The 23,344-nt window shown below is 34.3% G+C and overlaps 2 protein-coding genes across 3 annotated transcripts in view; one reads left to right on the top strand and one right to left on the bottom strand.

Annotated features, from left to right (window-relative positions):
- The window catches only part of LOC106052308 (protein polybromo-1-like), a 46,383-nt gene that overhangs the window by 20,767 nt on the left and 2,272 nt on the right, over positions 1-23,344 (bottom strand). For both annotated transcript variants that reach the window (XM_056026920.1, XM_056026921.1), the window contains exons 2-18: positions 11,345-11,478; positions 10,733-10,978; positions 10,434-10,607; positions 9,647-9,847; positions 9,377-9,544; positions 8,096-8,187; positions 7,041-7,277; positions 5,986-6,055; positions 5,774-5,872; positions 5,245-5,307; positions 4,228-4,305; positions 1,718-1,909; positions 1,328-1,459; positions 970-1,133; positions 738-864; positions 430-597; positions 105-242 (exon numbers count right to left, since the gene is read on the bottom strand). In XM_056026920.1, coding sequence (XP_055882895.1) covers positions 105-242; positions 430-597; positions 738-864; positions 970-1,133; positions 1,328-1,459; positions 1,718-1,909; positions 4,228-4,305; positions 5,245-5,307; positions 5,774-5,872; positions 5,986-6,055; positions 7,041-7,277; positions 8,096-8,187; positions 9,377-9,544; positions 9,647-9,847; positions 10,434-10,607; positions 10,733-10,978; positions 11,345-11,446 — 2,451 coding nt within the window. In that variant the 5' untranslated portion in view covers positions 11,447-11,478. The remainder of the gene's footprint in view (positions 1-104; positions 243-429; positions 598-737; positions 865-969; positions 1,134-1,327; positions 1,460-1,717; positions 1,910-4,227; positions 4,306-5,244; positions 5,308-5,773; positions 5,873-5,985; positions 6,056-7,040; positions 7,278-8,095; positions 8,188-9,376; positions 9,545-9,646; positions 9,848-10,433; positions 10,608-10,732; positions 10,979-11,344; positions 11,479-23,344) is intronic.
- On the top strand, positions 20,260-21,126 carry LOC129925958 (uncharacterized protein K02A2.6-like). Its single transcript, XM_056027563.1, has one exon. It carries the CDS (start codon positions 20,260-20,262, stop codon positions 21,124-21,126), a length of 867 nt encoding a protein of 288 aa, XP_055883538.1.

Below are 23,344 nucleotides of genomic sequence, written 5' to 3'. Positions count from 1 at the left end.
TTTATCATACTTAAGAATAGAAACTTACAAAATTAATTGTTTTATAATCAAATCTTTGAAAAATATGCAATCAAAATATATTTTGTTTTGTGATTATTATTTACTTCATGACTAATTGTAGAAATGAACAGATTTTTCATAAGCTCTTGAGTCAAAGCTTTCACATCAGGTACATTATTCATACAGTCAGACATCAGCTCTAATTTCTTCTGGAAACAAACTCTCTGCAGTGCCAGGGCATCCTGTTTTTGATTTATAAATATCTATATTAATACAAACGCCCATTAATATTCTTTTCAATTTTGAAATTAAAATTAGTTTCATCAATAAGTATAACTGTTGTATATTACTCTAATAGCTAAATTCTATGAAAACCAATCGTGCTTATTTGAGTAAATGAAAAAAGAGAACTTCAAAACAATTGCTTACCTTGTAAATGACAGAATCTGGCTCATTGTATTTACAAGCATTGTCAAACATCTGGACAAAGTCAGCCACCATATCCTCCACTGACTCATACTGTGAAGACATCATCTTCTGTTGTATACGCAGCATGTCTATTGGTCGTTTGATGACTTCATAATAATCAGGGTAATCCTTGAGAAGAGAACACACACACACACATTGTTAATAGGATCCTCTCTCTTCCTTCCTCTCCCAATCTAGATGGATTTTTTTTAGGAGAGGCATATAATGAAATAAAATAGGTATTTATATTTAGTTGTTTCATATATTACATTTTTGTTGGGAAGTTTGATAAATGGTGAGGACAATGCTCTACCAGCCCTGTCCTGGTAGTCTCTGACACTTTCATACAACTCTTGAAGCTTCTCAGCCAGTGGATTACATTCAGAAAGTTTAGATCTAGAAAAAAAAACAATTAGTTCACAATAAATTCAACTTTACTAATGCTAGTTGGTTATATAGGAACACGATAGTATAATATAGTAGTTGCTAGTGTAACATTACCTTCTACCACCAGAAGTTTTCCCAGACATTTGCTTCCACTTGGCTCTAAGGACCCTGTCCAATGTATTGGCATCTTGATAAACTTGAGAACCCTCTTCATTGTAATGCCTGGCATTGTTAAACATTAGCTCAAAGTCTGACAACAATGCCTGCTCATTGGGATACTGTGAAGTGTGTATATTCATATCATATTAATAGGAATTTATAGCTTCTAATGTATACCAATTAGTTTGTAAAAAGTACAATGACCAATATTAAAGACAACAGATTTTCATATTATAAAATTAGATTTCATTGTTTTTTAGGTTACGAATATAAATGAATGTAATGAAAATAAATTTTAAAAAAATACAAATACCTTATCAGCTTTAAGTTTAGATTCTATCATAGTCAGGTGAATGGGTTCCATAATAACCTGGTAATAATCAGGATAATCTTTGCGTGAAGGGAGGACCATAAAAATAGGTCTCAGCAACCTCCCATTAATGTCCTAAGAAAAATAAACAAAGCCAGTATTTCATATTTCAATGACATCTCAAAAGTTTTTATGCCATCACTTTTGTTAGTGAGTTGAAAAGTTACACAAAATGATGTATTTATACAATGTCAATATACATAAAAGTATTTATTGTAGATAAAACTTTAATTGACATTTACACAATAATGTGCAAGCCATTATATAAACAAATCATCATCAGAAAAAAGCACAGATAGCAAGAAATCAGTCTCGTCGATCAAAGTTACTTACGCTATAGTCATACACAGTAGAAAACAACAACTTCAATCTTTTTCTAACATTGTCATCAAGTCCTCTTTTTCCTGTTTTTTTCTTATCACTATCAGGTGTATTGGTCAGTCCTAGGCTAGACTTGCGTCCACGTCCTCGTCCTGTAGGTGCTGTAGAAGCATCTTCATCCACTGCAAAATCTTCTTCCTCTTTCTTTAAAATAAAAATTGAAATAAATATCACTCTAAGAAAGGTTGAAGAAACTCTGAAATAGTCTACTTAACAAGCTCAACAAAAAACACAATGGCTAGTCAAGCATGATGACTACCTTTGACAACAACAATCACACAAGGGGACATTAAGCACAAACTGAGCACATGTACATGTATACAATTAGTGGAGCGAAAGGATATTTTTCAATAAATACTTAACTAGAAGTTAACTTATCAAATACAAAATTAGTAAACCAAAAAGATTTCTGTTAATATATATACAACGAAGGAGTCTGTTATTAATTACAAGATTAGTGGAGCAGAGAAAAATACAAGAATAATAAACCAAAGACAAATTTCAATGGATAGAAAGGACTTTTGTCATTTACTAGATTAGCAGAGCATAATCCAGTAACTTGTAGGAGGAAGACAGACAAAATATCAGTGCTACTTGTTAACTAAAGAGATTGAAAAAAATGTGTGTGTGTGTAGTTACTGAAGGAACTTGTCTGTGTGTTGTGTCTGATTTGTTTAGTGTTCTTTCATAACAAATTTATAATAAGGATCAGTAAAGCAGTCTTAAGTGAATCCAGTCTAATCTGCATTGAATTTTTGTAATAAACAGCTCAATGGATTATCATAATGTGTCAAGGGCATGGTAGACTCAATGCCTCAGTAACTGAGTCAAATAATTTGTTTCATTGCCAATTAACATTTTCATCATTGAAAACAAGGAAAAGAGTGAAGTGAGAGTTAAAAAGTGTTGACTACTGTGCCATTTTCATAACTTCTGTAATAAGTTATTAATTCACAGATTAGAACATAGTCATTTATATGCTGAGTTCATTTTATCTATAACAAGCTTTGGTTTGATAAATATACACATACAACAGAGATATTATTAGCTTTTTAGCAAAGTTTGTATTTATCTACACTTCAACTATAAATCATAACAATTTAAAATATTTTTAATTTAAGAAAACAAATATAGAATAATTCTAATTATGAAAAACTTATTTGTTTTAGGAGAAGAATCAATATTGAATGATTTGGTTTAGTTGTTTTGAACATTACACACATAAATCTTACACCAAACAGTAATGCAATTTATATCTTGTGTTATACTATTTGTACACATTGACTAACAATTTTTTCTTTTTAAATTGGAAAAATGAAAAAGTTAAAAAAAAGTTGTAAAACTAAATTATTTATATAAAACTATTTTCAGAAGACTTTGCAATGTGTGGTGATGTCATACTTACTAGAAGGCACACCTTGTGTTAATAGAATGTAATGGGTGCAAGTCAAAAAGTTTTATAAAAAAAATAAATATGGTAGAATTTTTTATAAATTCAAAGGACTAAATTAATACCTTAAGTTATGCCAGTGTTGAGTGCTTGCTTAACATAAGAATGCTTGATCAGATAAAAATATAACTATCAATATTTAGAACCATTATCACCAATTAAAAATAATTTGAGTGCAAATATGGATTTGAATAGCACAAGAAATAAGTAGTCATAGGCTAATTTTTATCTATTGTAAATAACCATATTTTATAAGTATAAATAGTTTTATTTTGGTTTAAGAATTATTTTAAAAATTAATAAAATGTTATTGAATAGAAAATAAAGCATTGCTGATAGAGGATTATTTACATTATGAAATTCACCAATTAGACAATAACTGTGGCTCACAATAATCACAAAAAAAAGGAATCTTCATTCAATAGAAAGCATCTACTGCATAGCATAATCCAGTAAAATTCATTTCTTGTTTAACTTTTTCCTTTCCTTTTTTTTTTTTTGAAGCCATTACAAAATGAATGAATAAAAAAAAGCATGACTTTACTCCTCCAAGTTGGAGATTACTTTAGAAATAATCATGGGCATCAAAGAAATAAAGATTTCATGGGAATATTTAAGTCTTAGCAGAAGCCAAAAAGCAGTATGTTTTAATGACAACATTAAGACATGACAAAACTGTCATGTCATCTTGAGACATGCTTCACTGCACATCAAAGCAGCCATTTTAAAGACTATTGTCACAAATGGTGCATTCTTTTCACTTGGGAATTCCCAATTCAGGGGATCATGACATAGTGGAGTAGATAGATGGAAACTGTAGAAAAAAAAGTTAGGCTTCACAACATTCATAACATTTAAGCCAGTTTTTCCACTATCTTTGTTATAGGGTCATGATGGTCTGGCAAGTGAGAATTTTCAAATGAAAATAAAGCACTAAAGCATTTATCCAGTCAGATGTAAAGATCAAACAAACAAAAAAAAAAATGGGTAAAAGAGGGGATGGTTGACTCACCCCTTCTATACTCTCCTGTGCATCTTCATCTTCATCCTCAACATTACCCGTATTCTCCAACGCTTCAATAAACTCTTCCTGGAGTACCAAGAAGATAATCAGACACCCTCCATTCAAAATTATTTGTTAAAATCCATATGAAGGGCACACCCAAAGGAATTGACAATGCCAGTTTTATGATTAGAAAGTCTGAATTCTGTAAAATGCTTTTTTTTTAACACTATTAAACAATTTTTAGGAAAAACATAAAAAGTTTTTTTTTTTTTTTTATAAATAACAAAAATCTATGTTTCAGATAATAAATCCTATTATTCAGTGGTAATGTTAAAATACAGATTTCATACATTTTAGTCAAGTAATACTGCTACTTAGATTGAAATGAATAGTTCAAATTTTGTGTGACCTACGGTTTTTGTTTTGAGAGAGAGAGAGACAAGAAATTTTGGTGTAAACATTAGAGCTACAATTACTCTAATCTAATAAGTAAATAAGGTTGAAAGTTTGCACAAATCTAATAAGTAAATAAGTTTGAAAGTTTAAGTTCATAAAGACATGTAAGTTAATTAGCAGCATTTTTTTTTCCTCAGGTCACATCTACAAAACAAAATTACTGAGAAAAATAGTCATTGCTAAATAGTTAAATCTTAATGACAAGATTCAAAACTAACAATGATTTCATTTCAGAATATGAAGTTCTAACTATTTTTGTGACAATGAATTCAAGACATTTGATTAAGCCACAAAGACTATTTAGTATTCCTAAGATAACCACTAGAATCACTACCTAACAAAGTGTAAGTTTTGTTTTTTATATACTTCTGCATAAATTCACATTCAGAAGCAAATTGATCACAATAATTTCTTTCAGCTTGTACAAAGCTGGCTTCATTTGTTGTTGGAGAATATTTGCTTGTATTCAGTGAACATCAACAGAGAATTAAAAGGAAACAATGATTAAAAAAAAAAAAGAATTAAGGTTTCAACAAAGAAGTTAATAAATATGAAACAAAAACTTACAGATAAATCTGGATCCAACTCACGACATTTCTCTATCATAACTTTCTGGAGCTCTACTGCACACTAAAATAAAAGTTTGTTTTACATTTACAAGAACAAATTTTGAATAAATATCGTCAAAAAAGGGGAGTATAAATTTTGAAATTTCTCAGTTTATCCTTCACTTTGATGAGCACCAGTCTAGTTGTGATGCTTGAATTTTTTTTATTAGCCCCTAATAATTTAACCTTTCCTTAATTCAAAAAGAGAAGGTTTTTTTTTTTAAAGTCTACAGATGCATCCATCCAACTGTGATAAACATTGTGATGTAGGTAGTCATTTAATTAAGTGAAGTGGTTGATAATGATTGAAATGTTTTATGACTGCAGCTTCAATATATATATATATATAGTAGTGTAGATGGAACTTAACACTAAGTTTATAACAAGAAGCTATAAAAAAGTAAATTAAGTAATTTACATAAAAATAAAGTTTGATTTCATTTCGAAAGTACCAAAAATTCAATGAAGAAACTCTGGGCTGTACATACTTTGTGTATTGGTGATTTATCTTGGTTATATTTCTTTGCATTTTCAAACAGAAGATTAAAATCTTGGGCTAATTCTTGCATTGTTTCATAATGATTCATCTGAAGTAAATAGAGTAATTATATTGTATTCAATAAATTGCACACAAAAAATATTTTAAAAATTGCTTTTATAACAAAATGATAGTTAGAAATAAGTTACCAAAAGTTCATACCTCTATTTTGTAGCGAATCTTTTGAAGTGACATGGGTCTCTTTATTTCTTTGTAATAATCAGGATAAAACCTTAAAAAAAAATAGATGTTGACTTCGATTATCAATTAATTTTACAAATGCTGAATCTAATGTCTTACATTAAATTCAACTATGTCAAATCAAAATATATTTGAATAATTAAAATAATGTTTTACACTCAGAATTGGGTTTTATAATTTGAATTAGTTACACTTGTATGTATGTATTAACATAAAAATGATTGAAATTATGTTTTTTTCTTCATTTTTTCTCTAAAAACTATTTTATAGTTCTGAGAGAATTATTTATTTAATATGACCATTTATAAGTGCACTACAATGTTATGATTAAATTTCAATAATTTTTTAGGTTGTAATCAGAAAATGTTATTTTTGGTATAGAATCAAATGGAAATGCATGCTATTTTTTTTATATAATACAAATTAATTTTCTTTGGATTACAAAAAAAATAAAATTAAAAATGAAAACTTACCAACTGTGGACTAGTCACCTAGATCTAGATCAAAACTAGTCTAGATCGAGGAAATAATTTATTATCCAAATTGGATAAAAATATTTTGTAAAAATAATATCCACATTTTCGCTAAACTTTATAAGTACTATTTTAAAACACATAAAATGGAGTTTATAATCCCATTACACCACCATGTGTTATTTAAAACACATAAAATGGAGTTTATTATCCCATTACACCACCATTGAAAAAATCTGGCTAAAAAGAGAAAATTTAAGCAGCATGCTTAAATATATCATAAATACTTAAAATACACAATGAAAGAAAAATATTTAAAAAAAAGAGGAACCTATTCAAGATTAAATTTTCAGCAATAACATTAGGAGAAGAAAGAAAGTGAAACAAAGGAGTTTCAAAGCAATACTGGTGCGACTTTTCAAATTAATTATTGGAGCATCATATTGAAGAATAAGAGTAAAGGTTAAGGTGTGATTAATAAAGTTTAAATATATCTATATCTATACAAAATTTTTTTTTTAAATCTAAAAGAAATCTATTTACTTTTTGCTAGGCAATTTAATGAAGGGATCTGCTATAGTATCACCAGTAGAATCTGTGTAGTTTTTCACATAATTGTAAAGTATCCACTGTGGATCATCTTCAACTAGATCATTTCCTCCTCCATCAGCTTCAGAATCCATTTCAAAATGGCTGCTTTCTTCATTGTCATCAGATGGATATTTTAGGGCAGCACATATTGCTGACATTTTTTGAATGACACATTTGTCCTTGGTCCTGCTGAGAAAATTGAAATGAACAACTGAACATATTTGATTGAGCAGCTATTAGTTTTATAGAGTTAGATGTAATATTTATTTTTCTTAATTTTCATTAAAGTACATACATTTGTGACATTAAAATAAAATATCTCTGCCAACTAAGATTACAAAGTGTGGGAAAAAATGAAAAGGGGGGGGGGTCCCTTTTGAAATTAGATAATCTGTATGGCTTGGTGGCATTAGGAAAGCTTTAGATGAAACTGCAGATAGACTCAATCAAATAAGACAATAATGAATAATGAAAGTGATAACAATGATTGTGAATAACTAAGCTTCTTAAAGACTAAATGTAGAAATAAAGTTTTGGGGTCTCAGGAAAACTAGAAGAATTTTAAAATGTAGATCTTGTTTCTTCTTAATTGTTCATTGGAGTAATGATGGTTGTTAAAACTGCTATTGGGTCAACATTAATGAAGAATTGAGGTGGTATATTTTACTAATACATTTTAATCCTCCATTTTGGTTCAGAATATTTTCTTCCTTATTTTTCTCCTAAAAATCCTGGATGTGACCTTTGGTCCAGTGCATCATAGTCTAAAATTGAAATGCATAATATCACCTAAGTACTGAAAAACAATATATCCAAACTTTTAAGCTGTGTAATGATCTTTTCAGGGTTATTAAGAAAACAATTTTTTAGAGATACATAAGTATAAAAATCCACAATAATACTAATAATTGGATACACTGCACAATATTCAGTGCTGAAACCCCTACTTACAATCTATGCGTTTTATTTATGTTAATTGTGATAATTTTTTAATAAAAGCCATTCACCTCAGTCTTTCACTTGTTTTGACTTGACCTGACTTTTTGTATTCCAGCTCTCGCTTACGTTCAGTGATCACCCTTTTTAATGTCACTGCATCCTAGACACAAAATTAAAGCTGTGATTAAATACTTTGTGATGATACAATGGATACTTAAGTAAAATAGTTTAAACTCAAGAGTAGCTTAACTTTAGATATTAAAGAGCACTAAAAGTGTAACTATTGAAGGAGAATATATTTGCCAGTACAGTCCCAAAAAATAAAAACATTTTATAATTGAAAACATTTATTTACTTTAAAGTTTTAAAACAGTATTTAAATGAATATGATTTGTCTTCATGGCTCAACAGTTTGGAAACCAAGAAGTAAAGGAAAGATCACTCTTTTGTTTCTGCTAGTCGAACTAAAGTTACCCCACGTAACATAAGGGGCGGAAAAGAAAAAGGGGAGGGGGGAGAAGAAGTATTATTCACTTGTCACTAAATAGCAGGGCCGAAATAACTATTAAGAGGCCCTACGCGAAATGGATTTGGCGTGGCCAAGTTTGGGTAGGGATACGGTTAATAAGTGAAAATTAAGAGTTTGTATTAGAAAATAAATTAGTATTTGCATTTTATTAATTCTTTACTACGTACAGAATTACTTTACGAGCCTTGCGTGTAGGGAAGTCATACAGTATATCATAAGAATTCTGTTTCCTAGCTTGATCACGCTCAATAGAAAGAAAAATGTTTCAATCTATCTACGAGAATTGTTGACTTCAAGTAATTCTTCATTAGTTTAAGGCGCAAGAAGCTTCTTTCACCAGATTCCACTATTACGGGTATTGTATAATGCCTGTTTTTTTTTATTGCGCAGTGGATTGGCGTTTTCCATATTGAATAACACCCCAAAATGACAATTATTGTCTATATATTTCAGGAGATTTGTATGAGTTTTCAAAAGATTTTAGTAATTTCCGGAGATTTCTAGGACTTTTTCGTATATTTTGCAATTTCAAGAGATTTCCAGGAGCTCCTGGTATATCAGGAAGCCGCGGGAAATCTGTTATAAGTTATAAAATTACACCTAGAATTAGTGCAGGTCCTATGAAAGTGCGGGGCCCACTGTTGTCGCATAGGCACCGCAAAATAGTTTAAATGGGTTTTAATAGGTCGACTAGTTTAAATGAAAGTACTTTTGAAGAAAGATTTGAATTATATATAAATTAAAAGTTTTACCTTTCTTTTTTTTTAAATATTTTTTTTTTCTAAAATGTTCAAATATTAGAATTGGTATTTGTACAAACCCTGTAAATTAGAGACTTGGGTTCATTAAAGGTTTTAGCATTTTTCACCATTAGAAGTAAATCTTTTTCAAGGGCATCCAGGCTTGCATACTGCATCTTTTGTATCTTGGTAGCAATCATTTTCAGATCAATGGGCTGTTTTATAACTTCATAGTACTGAGGATATTTCTATTAGAAAAACAAAATGAAAAAAATTATACACAGATTTTTACACCTTTACAAAAAAAAAAAAACAACAACACACAAAGAACTAATAAAAAAAAATCTCACTGTTCTCTGTGGTAGAAGCTGGAATGCTTGACTAATGTCTCTGTCACCATCTTTTGTAGTAACTATGGCAGCAAAAAGTTGTTCCAAGTCTTCTGCCAACTCTTCATTTGCACTTTGTGATCGCTCCCTTTGCCTGCTACTGTTCCTTGATGTATCTTCCTCATATTCATCTTCATTATCTTCCTCATCAACATCATCACTCTAGCAATTTTTACAAATTATTATTTTATTGATACTCTACCCTAATTTAACAATAAGTACTGCATAAATATTTTTATCTAAATATAATTACCAATAAACTGAGTATAGGTATTTTAATATACTAATCCCACTGCATTTGTATACTGCTATGCTGATTGTTAATATCATGAATGTAATAGGTCTTTAGATCTTATCAAACACCAGTGGATCTTGTAAAGTAAAGTTCCCCTCTTAGACCTTGCGATCTATCTGGAAAATGATGCAAAGGTCATCTGTTTCTGTGGCCCATGGTTAAAAGAGGGTGTCATATAGCCAGCGCAATGACTATCCGCCTTTACTTTTCCAACTATTATTGGCTACAGTACCAGTTAGAGCTGGATGGGCTCAGAGGCGCCCTAAAGTTCACAAGATGAAAAATCCCTGTGTTCACCAAAATTCAAATCCTGGACCCCTAGGTTCAGAAGCCAAGTACTTTACCACTTAACCACCGTGTCTCCAGTGGATCTTGCATATATGTTAAGCTCTTACTACAGGATGATAGTCATTGAACAAAATATAATTATAAAAAAAAAAATATACTAATTACCTCAATGCTGTTTTCTTCTGGCACAACTTCTGCTACATCCTTTACCACAGAATTTTTACGTGACAATCGTTCACTTTTGTCCCCAACACCAAAAACAGCTTCAACTAAATCTGCCCTAGTTTCTTCATACAGTTGCAACAAATCACAAGCATCTTTGTATTCTTGAGATGTTTTCTGTAGATATAAACAAAAACTAAATATGCTAATATAATAATAAACTAAAGGTATAAAAAAAAGTAAATAAAATAATTGTAAAATTGTTGGATTAATTTTAAGCTATTGTTTATTTCCTTGTGTACCTTGTAATAAGCTTTGGCATTGTTTATCATAAGCACAACGTCTGCGCTCAGCTGATCAACATAGTCATAGCTGTCAGTTTTCACCTTCTGTTGAATCTTCAGCAAGTCTATAGGTGTGTGAACCACATCATAGTAGTCAGCAGCTGTTCTCCTCTTAGGCACCCTAATAAATGCCTCACACAATACTCTTCCATCTTCAGTTTTGTGATTGCGAATGGTATCATACAACTCGTGGATGATTTCATGCTGTGTTTTAAAATTCGAGAAAATTATTTCTGGCATTCTATTTCATAAAATGTTAACACTAAAATATTTTTTCTTTCATTCTACCACATTTTAACGTCTCAAATTTCAATTTAACACATTTTTTTTCTTGGAAGACCTTATAAATCAAGTCTTAAAAAGAGTTATATCTATAAAATCAGTTTGCAGACTTACAAAAGCATTGAATTAAAACAAAGTATAGCATATTGTTTTGGGGATGTACAAATTAGAAGATTTGAACAAATTATTACCTTCTATTTTTTCTTATTTGTGCTATACACTTACTAAGTTTAATCTATTTATGAGTAAAAGAAAAATATATTATATACTTTACAAAAATCTACTAACCGGATCATAGTTCAGAATTTTTCGCTTTCTTTTTACTTGAGATGGACCTGGTGATTCATCTACATCTTCCTTGCTGTCAGGCCTCAAACGCTTTTTAGGCATTCTTCAAAGTGTCTATTTATTTTTAATTTAAACTAGATTAAAAAAAACAAGTAATAATTTAATACAAGTAAATCCTAAACTATGTTACTTATTGAATATAATATATATTTTTTAATTAAGCAAAGCTTGAATTAAAATTGTTACCACCAAAGGGCTCAACAAGTACTTAAAATTTCACAAAAATATTGTCCAGAAACGTAAATGTGATATATATATATATTAGGGGTGCACCGGATAGTACTTTTTGATATCCGGCCGGGGCCGGATATGACCGGATAGTAAAATTTGATATTCGGCCGGGGCCGGATACCTAAGTGTCTTGTTAATAGCTTGTGTTGCTGATCATTTTACTAAACTGATAAATAACATACCTAAATTACCTATATTGGTTGGTTTTATTTTTTTTCCTTTTATATACCTTATTGTTTTAAACTCTGTTACTGATTCACAAAATTGGAAACCTTGGAGAGGCACCCACTCAGAACAAAAATCCACAAAACTGGCACAAAAAACCGTCTCAAAAGGACCAATTTCATACAGGAATCTCTAAACCTAAAAAAGAAACACCAACTTGAAAAAATTACTCTGGAATCCTCGATATACTATAATGAATCTCCACCCTGGGACGAAAGCCCTCTTCCTACTATAAGGAACCATATTGAAAACATAAAAAGAAAATCTGATTACAGACCAACAGAGCTCAAGGAAATAGTGAACTGTTTTCTACATACCAATTACCCTAGCAATCAGTGGATCAGAGTTTACACGGATGGCTCATCCCATAAAGCCACCACAAATGGAGGAGCTGGAATACTTATCGAATGGCCAGATGGAGGAAAACTAGAAAAATCCTTTGCAACTGGAGAGCTCTCTGACAGTCACAGAGCAGAAAGGGAAGCACTAGCACTAGCTGCTACCATGCTAGCATCAAAGTTCCCCTCACAGTCAGATTGTCTTTCTAACAGACGCAAAAACAACCCTCCAAAGCCTGCAAAACTCTGATTCCCCTTATATTAAAAACCTCAGAACAGCACTCACAAAGCTCAACCACAACAGCAAAAAAACTGTCATTCAATGGATACCAGCTCACATACAACTAGCAGGAAATGAGAAGGCTGACACACTCGCCAAGAGTGGGAGAACAAACTCACAAGTAAACTCTGCTCTCTATCCAGAAGAAATGAAGAAATTAATTGTAGATAAAATAAATGAGAAATGGACGAGCTCCCATCCAAATCACAAGAAAGATGATGCTTACTATAAGCTATCCTGACAAGACCAACGTCTAATCTTTCGACTCAGGACCGGACACAACAGAATGCGACAACACATGTTCCGGAAGCTCAAAATTGGAACCAGTGAAATCTGCCCATGTGGAGTATCACCAGAAAATGCCGACCACGTCCTCCAAAACTGCTCTCTCTACCAAGAGGCCCGTATAAGACATTGGCCCCAAATCACCCCAATAGAAAGAAAACTATATGGAGAGCTCCCTGATTTGGAAACCACTGAGCAGTTCATCTCATGTATTGGTCTAGTCATATGAACACTCCAACATAACAATGAGAACGATGAAGAAGAAGAAGAAATGTTACTGATTGATTTATTCAAGCTTAACAGTATTTCTAAAAATCTGCATAGCATGAATGTGTCTGTGTGTATGTACGATGCCACCAACTGTAAAGGATGTGTGTAGGAAGGTCAATGTAAATAATGTTAGTATATATTTAACTAGTTACTAATGTAAATCTCTCATAAGTAAAGTGCAATCTGCCTTGTATAGTGGTCAGATGTATGTGTTCATTGAATTTCAGACCATCAACTTGGTCAGATATACCTAATGAGCCTGCACATGTAGTCCTAGTGTAGTGTGTATAGTTGTTTGTGTTAACCATCAAGCATGGTTTTTTCCTTGAGCATACGCACGCAATAGAGTTGGGTGTCAGTCAAAAAAGATAACACATTGGCATGGTCAGTCAAGCATGTAGATAAATTATACCCGTCCACTAGTTAGAGGTCAAGGGTTGTTGTTTTTTTACGCTCCAGCATATTGTTTCTTTGTTTGCTAGATCTAACTGCGGTACTATTATTCAATTTATTTTATGCGATTTTAAAATTTACTGTAAGGTTTTCCGTTATTTATTAAGTCAAAAGAATTAAACAATGAAATTAGCTTTCTTTCTAAAGGTTTTAATACAAGGCAAAAAAACACACAAACGCAAACATGCACATCTTTGTTTTATTTTATTGTGCAAAGAACGTACGTAAGAAACATTAAATGCAAAGAACGTATGTTAGAAACATCTTCCTTAATTGTTACTTATTAATTATTTTATTCGTGGTTTCAGTAACTGTTACAAAAGGGAACGATAGTAAGCCTATGGGTGTCAGGTGTGTAAAAGTCATCCTGGCCTGATACACAGTGGCTAAGTATGCATCTTAAGTAAAAAAAAATTAGTAATAACAAGGAGTTAATTGACTGTCACAAAGTATTAAGAATATTGTTATCAAATCAAGACACTTAACTGCAGGAGTATTATTCAACTTAACAAGTTAGAAAAAGTAATTCAACCGTAATATTTATTGATAGTGTAATATCCTTTGTTAGCACGTTGTGTTTTTTCATTCTGGCTTAAAAAATGGTCAATGTCTATCAATAAATTGGGTGTCAAGGACCAAAGAAATAAAATAAAGAGTAGGGGGTGTTTAGCTCTCCATTTAAAGATAGCCCTGGTCGTGTCTTCTACAAAATAATTAGTTACTGGCTTACTGGGCTATTTAATCTCGCGGTTTGTGTAGCTAAAGGTCACTCGTTTAGGTGCGTGTGATCTTTAGTCCAGCTTACTAATTGAGATGTATGTTCAAGTAACTCGGCACACTTGAAAAGGTGCCCAACCACGTGATTAAGATTTTTCTCCAAATAGGCAAAATCTTTGTCCAGATACCTGTGTAGATGTTTGGATTGAAGTCCAGCCCCCCCCCCCCCCCCATTAAGATTAACTACTAAGTAAACAAACCTACTGACCTCTAGAGAGTGCTTACGTCCATCGTATCTGACTTGGGGCCACCTGTCAATCAATGAACTCAATGTGATGGACTAAACAAATAAAAGGGGGAGGGAGTTGTTCATCTGGAAATATACCTAGTTACCTTAGAGGTGTGGCTATTGTAGTCCAGCCCCCCTAATAAAGATTAACTACTAAGTAAACAAACTCAGTTCCCTCGAAAGGTGTGACCTCTAGAGAGTGTCAATACGCTGACATTAAACCTACGTCCATCGTATTTAACTTGTGGTCACCTGCCTATAAAAAAAACTCAATGTGATGGACTAAACAAATAAAAGGGGTGGGAGTTGTTCATCTCTACCTCTGGAGATATACCGTTATACCCGCACAGCTAGACAGACGTCTGGTCAGCATGACGTAGTCAAGGAATGTAGCATTTTAACATGTTAACTAACCTACTCAAAGGTCAAGACAAATTGAAAAAAGTGCCAGCCATTGCTGCTTTGTATGTAAAGCGCATTTATGATGTAAAGTTTCATTTCTATTTATATTAAGTATTAACACGCCTTGTCTTTATAATAAACGATGTTTGGTGCATATTCATAATGGCTCTATTTTTAAGCACAATTTAATATAAACATTAATACATTCTACAACAGACATTAATGGAACGAGGTCCACTTTATGCATATTAAATAGGTGTATTTTTTACTATCCGGTTTACTATCCGGTAGTGATATCCGACCGGAGCCGAATAACACTGGATAGTAAAAAATGCCGGATATTCGGCAGAAGCCGGAGCCGGAGGGATTATCCGGTGCACCCCTAATATATATATATATATATATATATGATAATCTAAACCACATATATTTAATGTGTTAAACTGTTTCTAGATAAAATAGATTCATGAAATATATTAGGTTTAGGTCTAATAATTTAGCTTTAAGTTAATCTTTGTGTCTAGTGTCAGTATTTGCATTTCCATTTTGCCATTTTGGGTTTGAAATAATCAACAACTTTATTTTACAATAGTAAAAATAAATTATCATGAATAAGACTACAGCTTTAGATTAATTCTTTTAACTCTTCTTATCTTGTTAATTTTTTTAAATATGGGTATTTATATCTCAAGATCTAGGATTCTGTAGTCTGTGTATTAATATGCTGTTTTTGTGACTGGTAATTGTGTACAGTTCTGTTCACTCAATTTCTCTTAGTTGATAGTGCAGGGAAAGGACAGGACAATTTAAGTAGATTTAATTAATTTAAATTTATTCACTAGTGTCTAACTAAAAAGATAATTTAGATAGCACCCTTTTCTAGCTTCAGTTTAAACAGAAATAAATCTTTGGCAATTGATTTTGAAATTAAAGCTTTAGTTAGTATTTACTTATATTATCTATATTTATGTGATCAAAGCATATCAATGTTACATTATATGTGTATTTATGTTTATGTATGTTGTGTGTGTGTTTGTTTGTTTCTTGTAGTCTCCCTTGTTCTATTGTTCAGTATGTTCACGATTTCACGGTTTACTCTGAAGTGTGTCAGTAGTGTGTAGTCACTGTGTATTAGTCTCTGCTGGTTGTTCTCTCCTTGTTTCATGTTAATAAAATTGGAGTGTAACTTTAAACATCAGTATTGTTAAGTGTATTGTGATAATATAACATGGTGGCAGATTGCAGGGAATGATGTTGCGTATACAAAACTATGACATAACTGTGATTTATAAAAAGGGAAAAGAAATGTATCTGGCCGATACACTTTCAAGAGCTCATATCAAGTCGTCAGCAAACAGTCAAGGGGAGTTTGAGCTCATAAATATGGCCGGTTTCCTAGCAATTGGGGAAGAAAAACTACAGAAACTAAGGGAAGGAACCGAGAAAGATAGGACGCTTCAAAAACTTCTAATCACAATTAATCAAGGTTGGCCAGAAGGCAAGCATCTTCTACCATATCAGCTAACGCCTTATTATAATTTCAGAGACGAAATGTCAGTCCAAGAGGGGCTTATATTCAAAGTTTTATATTCATGTTTTTGTTGCGCCAGCAGGCAGCAGTCGTGTTTTTTCGTCTCTCGTTTTGGAGGATTTTTGTGTTGCTATTTTCTAGAGCTAAGTGATCTTTCTTATACCATTAGATTTGTGTTGATTTCGTCTATAGATTGGTGTATTTAGTTTGATAGATTTAAGTCACGTTAATTAAATTTAATTAGTTTTTGTATTCATTTACTATCCTTTAGTTTAACAAGCATCTATATAAACAGTAACAGAGTGATACTCATAGCCCGAGGGATTGATGTGCTTGGTAAAACCGTGTACCGTGGCCACTACATAGCAGTCGGAGCGCAAACCTGTGTGTCATCAGTCCTAGTGTGTCAAATCACCGTACTGGAGTCATGGACGCTAATCTATTACGTCGCATAGGACGCACATGTGTGTTACTCAAATCACGACTAGACAGCGAGGTTTTCCGAAATATTCGTCGACTTGGCATCGGGCGTAAACTGCCGACAGTTCGTGGGTCTAGGGCTGGGCGTCTTATTCGCCTATGGTATAACCTACCGCAATTCAACTCAACAGATACATGTCACACAGTTTCCAGGACTCTTAACTGTGTTGTTAACCCCACCCCTACCCCTGTCATTTCTTCTACGACAGAGTTCAGCAGTTCCCTACTAAACTGTTTTATTAACCACCCCACCCCTATTGCTCCTCACACAACAGAGGTCAGATGTCCCCATCAAAAACCTATAATTCGGGATATTACTCCTCCGGTGTCTTCAAAATGTGCTACGCCTCTGGTGACTATATCCTCCAGTCTGCTTAAAATAATGCACCCCAACGCCCAGTCAGTAACAAAACCCTTGAGCTTGCAGACACCATCACTGATGATAGCTACGACATCGTTTTCCTTAGTGAGACATGGTTTAAAGAAGTTGGTGATGAGCCAAGAACCATTGAGCTAACGCCCCCAGGCTTTATTTTAAAGAGTCTACCTCGAAAAACAGGCAGCGGAGGGGGCTTAGCAATACTGTACAGAGATAGTCTAGCCAAGTATGTAACAATAAGACCTGAAAGCTCAACGTACACGACCTTTGAGATGTGCGAGTTTCGCCTTTCCCACCACAGTAGAACACTGACTTTTATTTTCCTGTACCGCCCACCACCAAGCAAGAGAAATAAACTGACAACAAAAGTTTTCATCGAAGAATTTCAAGACCTCCTTGACAGTCACATATCAACAAAAGATCTATTTGTCATAGGCGATGTGAACTTGCATTTTGACAGTGAAAATGAGACATACGCGATGTCGCTGAAAAATGCGCTAAAGGATCGCAACTTAGACCAACTGATAAATGTTCCGACACACGTCAAAGGCCATACTCTTGACTGGATTGTTACAAATGCAAGTGAGCTTGTAGCCAAACTCAATGTCTCAGACCGCGGCTTGTCAGATCATTTTCTCGTAAACTTTGAAATGCGCCTATCAAAAGCAAAAAGGCCAAAGAAAAACGTGACTTCCCGTAAACTTAAAGCCATAGATATTGCCTCCTTCAAAATGGACGTGACCTCTTTGCTGTTGCAACAGAGCAACACAGACGTTCTCAGCAATTACAGTTCTTGCTTGAAAAAGTTGCTGGACAGCCATGCACCTCTTGTCACTCGTACAGTCTCAGTTAGGCCATCTGCACCCTGGTTGACGGAAGACATAAAGACTGCCAAACTTATTCGCCGACGTGCCGAACGTACATTTCAAAAGACAGGTCTGACGATACATCGACAAATATACATACGAGAAAAAAACAAGGTTAACCGTATGATTAGAGACGCAAAAGCTAGTCATATTCGACAAAAAATCGAAAATTCTGATTCTTCAAAGGAGCTATTCAGGATCACCGCTGAAATGTTAGGGGGAGCAAATAACGAACGTTTGCCGTCATCTATCCCATTATCTGAACTTCCTGATTCCTTCAATAGATTCTTCATTGGGAAGATTGAGCAGATTAGAAATGACATGCCATCCCTCTCATCACAGCTTGACCACTCTCCAATTTTTCAAAATACTCCTTTTTGCGAGTTTCAGCGTGTATCTGAAGATTATGTCAAAAGTACTATTTTGAAGATGCCAAATAAGTCATGTGACCTTGATCCCATTCCAACCTCCTTGCTCCTTGAATGTTTAGATGAGCTTGTACCTACAATTACCAACATTGTGAACTCTTCACTGACTTCAGGCATTGTACCACAGCAATTTAAGCATGCACTTGTCAGGCCCTTATTAAAGAAATCCAGTCTTGACCCGGAATGTCTAAAAAACTATCGCCCGGTTTCAAATCTTCCCTTCCTGTCAAAGCTTCTGGAGCGCATCGTGTTAGTGCAAATTCTTTCTCATCTTGAACAGTACTGTCTCTTGGAAGAATTTCAATCTGCATATAGGAAGTGCCGTAGCACAGAGACAGCAGTGGTCAGGGTACTAAACGACTTACTTCACAATTCCGACAAAGGCCACATATCAATTCTTTCTATGCTGGACTTGTCCGCAGCCTTTGATACGCTAGACCATGAAATTATGATGGCCAGATTCTCTGCAACTTTTGGTTTAGCAGGAGTCGTCCTAAAGTGGCTTGGATCCTACCTGACGGAACGCACCCAAAGTGTCGTTGTTAGCGGGACGGAATCAACAAGCTTACTTTTGAAGTACGGAGTACCCCAAGGATCAGTTCTAGGCCCAGTACTGTTCACTATGTACACATATCCACTCAGCGGTGTCATACGGCCAACCGGCATCTTATACCATTTCTTTGCCGATGACTCACAGTTATACGATTCATCAGTACCCTCAGAGGTGTCCCATCTGGCAGAGAATATCAGTGGTACCGTTGCAAGGGTGAGCGATTGGATGGTTGAAAATAAACTCAAGATGAACGAAGACAAGACAGAAATAATTAAGATTGGCACTAGGAACAATGTCTCAAAAGTTGAAAGCACAGATTCTCTCTTTATCACGAACTGCCATGTTCCTTTTGTCCATGTAGTGCGGAATCTTGGAGTTTTCTTCGACTCAACACTATCTTTCAACCCACACATAAATCAGCTCTGCAAAGGTCTTTATCTGCAGCTGCGCAGATTAGGCCAGATCCGACCATATTTAACAACGGAGTCAACAAAAACGCTAGCTGTGGCATTCATACTCTCCCGCCTTGACTACTGCAACGCCGTGCTAGCAGGTATACCTGATGACAAAATAGCCAAGCTGCAACGTATACAGAACAACGCCGCTCGAATAGTCCTTAAAAAAACTAGACAAGATTCTGCTACTACGCTCTTGCGCACGCTCCATTGGCTTCCCGTGAAAGCGAGAATCGATTACAAGGTCGCCACACTTTGTCATCAGTGTATATATAACAATGAGATGCCCTTGTACCTTAGCGAACTGATTACTCCATATGTCCCCCAGAGAACCCTGCGCTCAATGGACTCAACGCTTTTAGTAGTGCCACGTTTCTCCCTCAAAAGCTACGGTCTGCGTGCTTTTTCAGTTCACGGACCAAAGGTTTGGAACTCACTCCCCATTGATCTCAGACAGACAACATGCTATACCACTTTTAAGAAGAACATTAAGACCTACTTGTTTAAAACTTTTTTAGATTAACTGTTATTTCGGCAGTTGTGTTTATGTTTGTAATGTTGTTACAGCGCCTTGAGCCTACATTTTGTTTGTTAACAGCGCTTTATAAATAAAATTATTATTATTATTATTAAAGGTGAAAGAGTAGTAGTGCCCAAGTCACTACGACTAGAAATGAAAAAAGAAGTTCACTCTACACACTCAGGCATTGAAGGATGTCTAAAAAGAGCTCGTGAGAGTTTATTCTGGCCAGGAATGACTGGTGACATAAAGCATTATATTTCAACTTGTGAAATATGTCAAGCTTTTCAACCCAACCAACAGAAAGAGACTTTAATGAATCATGAAGTTCCCACACACCCCTGGGAAAAGGTTGGTGTTGATCTATTCACACTTGACGGCAAAGACTATCTTGTGTGTGTGGACTACTACAGTAACTTCTGTGAAGTTGATCGCCTAGAGAACACTAGTTCAGAAACTGTCATAAGAAAACTTAAAGCCCATTTCGCTAGATATGGCATCCCATCTACAGTGGTCTCTGACAATGGACCTCAGCTATCTTCGGACAGCTTCGCAAAATTCGCCAATGATTGGAGTTTTAACCATTTGACGAGCAGTCCCCACTATCCCAGATCAAATGGGAAAGCTGAATCAGCCGTGAAGACTGTAAAGACATTGTTTCTTAAAAATAAAGATCAGTTCATGGCTTTACTTAATCATAGAAGCACCCCGAATAAAACTGGTACTAGCCCATCACAGGCATTCTTCAACAGAAGAATCAGAACCTTGCTGCCTATAGCTAAAAGCCTGTTGAAACCTCAAGTTCTGGATCCTCAGAAACATAGAAAAGCGCTGAAAGAAAACCAGAGGAGATCAGCGATTTACTACAACTCCCACGCTAAAGATTTACCTCCCCTTGCTAAGGGTGAAGAGGTGAGACTAAAGTCAAGGTCGCGTGGCCACGAGTGTTGGCAAAAGGGAGTTATAACTCGTCAGTTACAACAACGGTCGTATGAAGTTGAATCAGGCGGAGGAGTTTAAAAAGAACAAAATATATATGTATTTAGTACTTTTAAAAAAATATATATTTGTGTGTGTGTGTGTGTGTGTCCCGTTCGTTTGTGTGATAGATTGTAAATATCTTGCCAACATCCCACTCAGAACAGAAACAACTTCATCAGCTGTTATGTCCACAGAAAATGTAATGAAAGTTATCTTTTAATCAAGTAACAACTTGACTGTCATCCCAAAACCTCAAACAACCATTTTTTTTAAAAAGATTTATTAAAGAACATTACAAATGGTTACTATTCCATTTTTGTTAAAAATAAGAAACATTCTTAAAGATGTCAGAAGCACCACCTATTTACTTTCTGGGCAGGGAGGAGTGGATGAAAATGTTATGTTGTTGTTTTCTTTAAAGCTTTTAGATCTAAACTGTATCAATAAATTGCCGAAGAAATTAAGAAACTAATAGTAAATAAAATAAATGAGAAATGGTCAAGCTCTCAACTGAATCACAAGAAAGATAATGCCTATTATAAGCTATCCCGACAAGATCAATGTCTAATCTTTCGACTCAGGACCGGACACAACAAAATGAGACAACATATGTTCTGGAAGCTCAAAATTGGAACAAGTGAAATCTGCCCATGTGGAGTGTCAACAGAGAATGATGACCATGTCCTTCAAAACTGTTTTCTTTACCATAAGGCCCGTACAAGACACTGGCCCCAAAACACCCCAATAGAAAGAAAACTATATGGAGAGCTCCCTGATTTGGAAACCACTGCGCAGTTCATCTCATGTATTGGTCTTGTCATCTGAACGCTCCAACATAAAGAAGAACAAGGAAGAAGAAGAAGTACCAATAAATATTATAGCCTATGAATAGGACGTTACTAGGCTTAGCAATACCTGTAGAAAAGAAGCAATGCGATTGGTTTGATCTAGATCCACTTTTAGTATTGTTAAGGGGAGTAACACGGGCATTCCGCTAAAACAAAATCTCATAGTCATATAATATTAACTTTTAATATATAATTTAATTTAGCTAGGTGAAAAAAACAGGAAGTGCGGAAGTAAAAAACGAACGATAATTTAGAGATTGCATTTTGATGTTTTTCACACATGCTGCACTTGAAGATTTATTACACTTTAGAATGAAATGTGAGAGGTTTTAAAGTTGTGTTAACGATTACTTTAGACAATGAGCTATTTAATGCTTAATTAGGAGTTTTTTTTTAAAGTTAATTATATTTTTCAAATTTATTATAAAGAATACCCCTTTTTTTGTTTTTAGCAATACAGGGTCCAGATATCCTGCCTGGCTATAATTCTACCAAGTTTTATTGCGCTATCTTATGCGTGTGATATCGAAAACCTGAAAATACTGTTAGCATTGGAAGTTAACAGTTTTTTATTTTAAAGAAATTTCTTAAAAAGATGTAAAAACCACTTCAGGCCATGTAAGGCCTAATATTCTGCATATATTGAAATAGTTTTTGTGTACTACAAATAAGTGCACAAATTTAAAAGCGCATTTGAAACAAAATTGTTTCAGATGATTTTGATCCCACTTTTTAAATATTTTGTTATTTTTTGCCATCACAACACCACAATTTGGCTACACCACTCTGACATTTCTTAAAGCTCAAGAACCAATAATTTGTTTATTTCAATTTACATTCTAAACAAGAGTTTGAGTTTTTGAAAGTAAAGTTCATAAATATAAATGAAATCGGCTTTTGTGAGCTAGAAATTTACAACTGGATCTACTATTAAATGGGGGACAGTGACCGCCGACCTCCTCATGGTGTCCCCTGGTAACTGGAGTAAGTCCACCCTTTGCTCTCAGGGTGGTCTGAAAAAGGCTAGCGTTGCGGGAGCCCCAACTTTCCTAGCAGGCTCTCATGCTCTCCTGGTGCAGAGTTCTGCTGGTGAGGTCTGGGTAATGCTAAGATCTGATCAACATAACCCCTGCACGCTCGTCTGGTGTAGGGATTTGTGTCTGTCTGGGCTTTAGCTAATGCTGAACTGATCAGCCGCTGCCCTGGAGACTAGTAGAGGGTCAAGCCATCAAAATTTGCGGGCCCTAAACTGGTGGCTTTAAAAAAAGGTCACCTGCCTCACTCCACTTTCGTGGATTAAACCCTGCCCATACGAGCGAGTGGTTGAATTAACTGATCTTTCGATCGATTCATAGTTCAATGTTCATGTCTGGACTGTTCTTCACTGCTCGCTCTAAGGGGCAACCCAA

Source organism: Biomphalaria glabrata, chromosome 4, assembly GCF_947242115.1.
Source record: "Biomphalaria glabrata chromosome 4, xgBioGlab47.1, whole genome shotgun sequence".
Taxonomy (NCBI): domain Eukaryota; kingdom Metazoa; phylum Mollusca; class Gastropoda; family Planorbidae; genus Biomphalaria; species Biomphalaria glabrata.
Note: the sequence above shows the minus strand (reverse complement) of the source record. Positions and strands in the feature narration are given on the sequence as shown.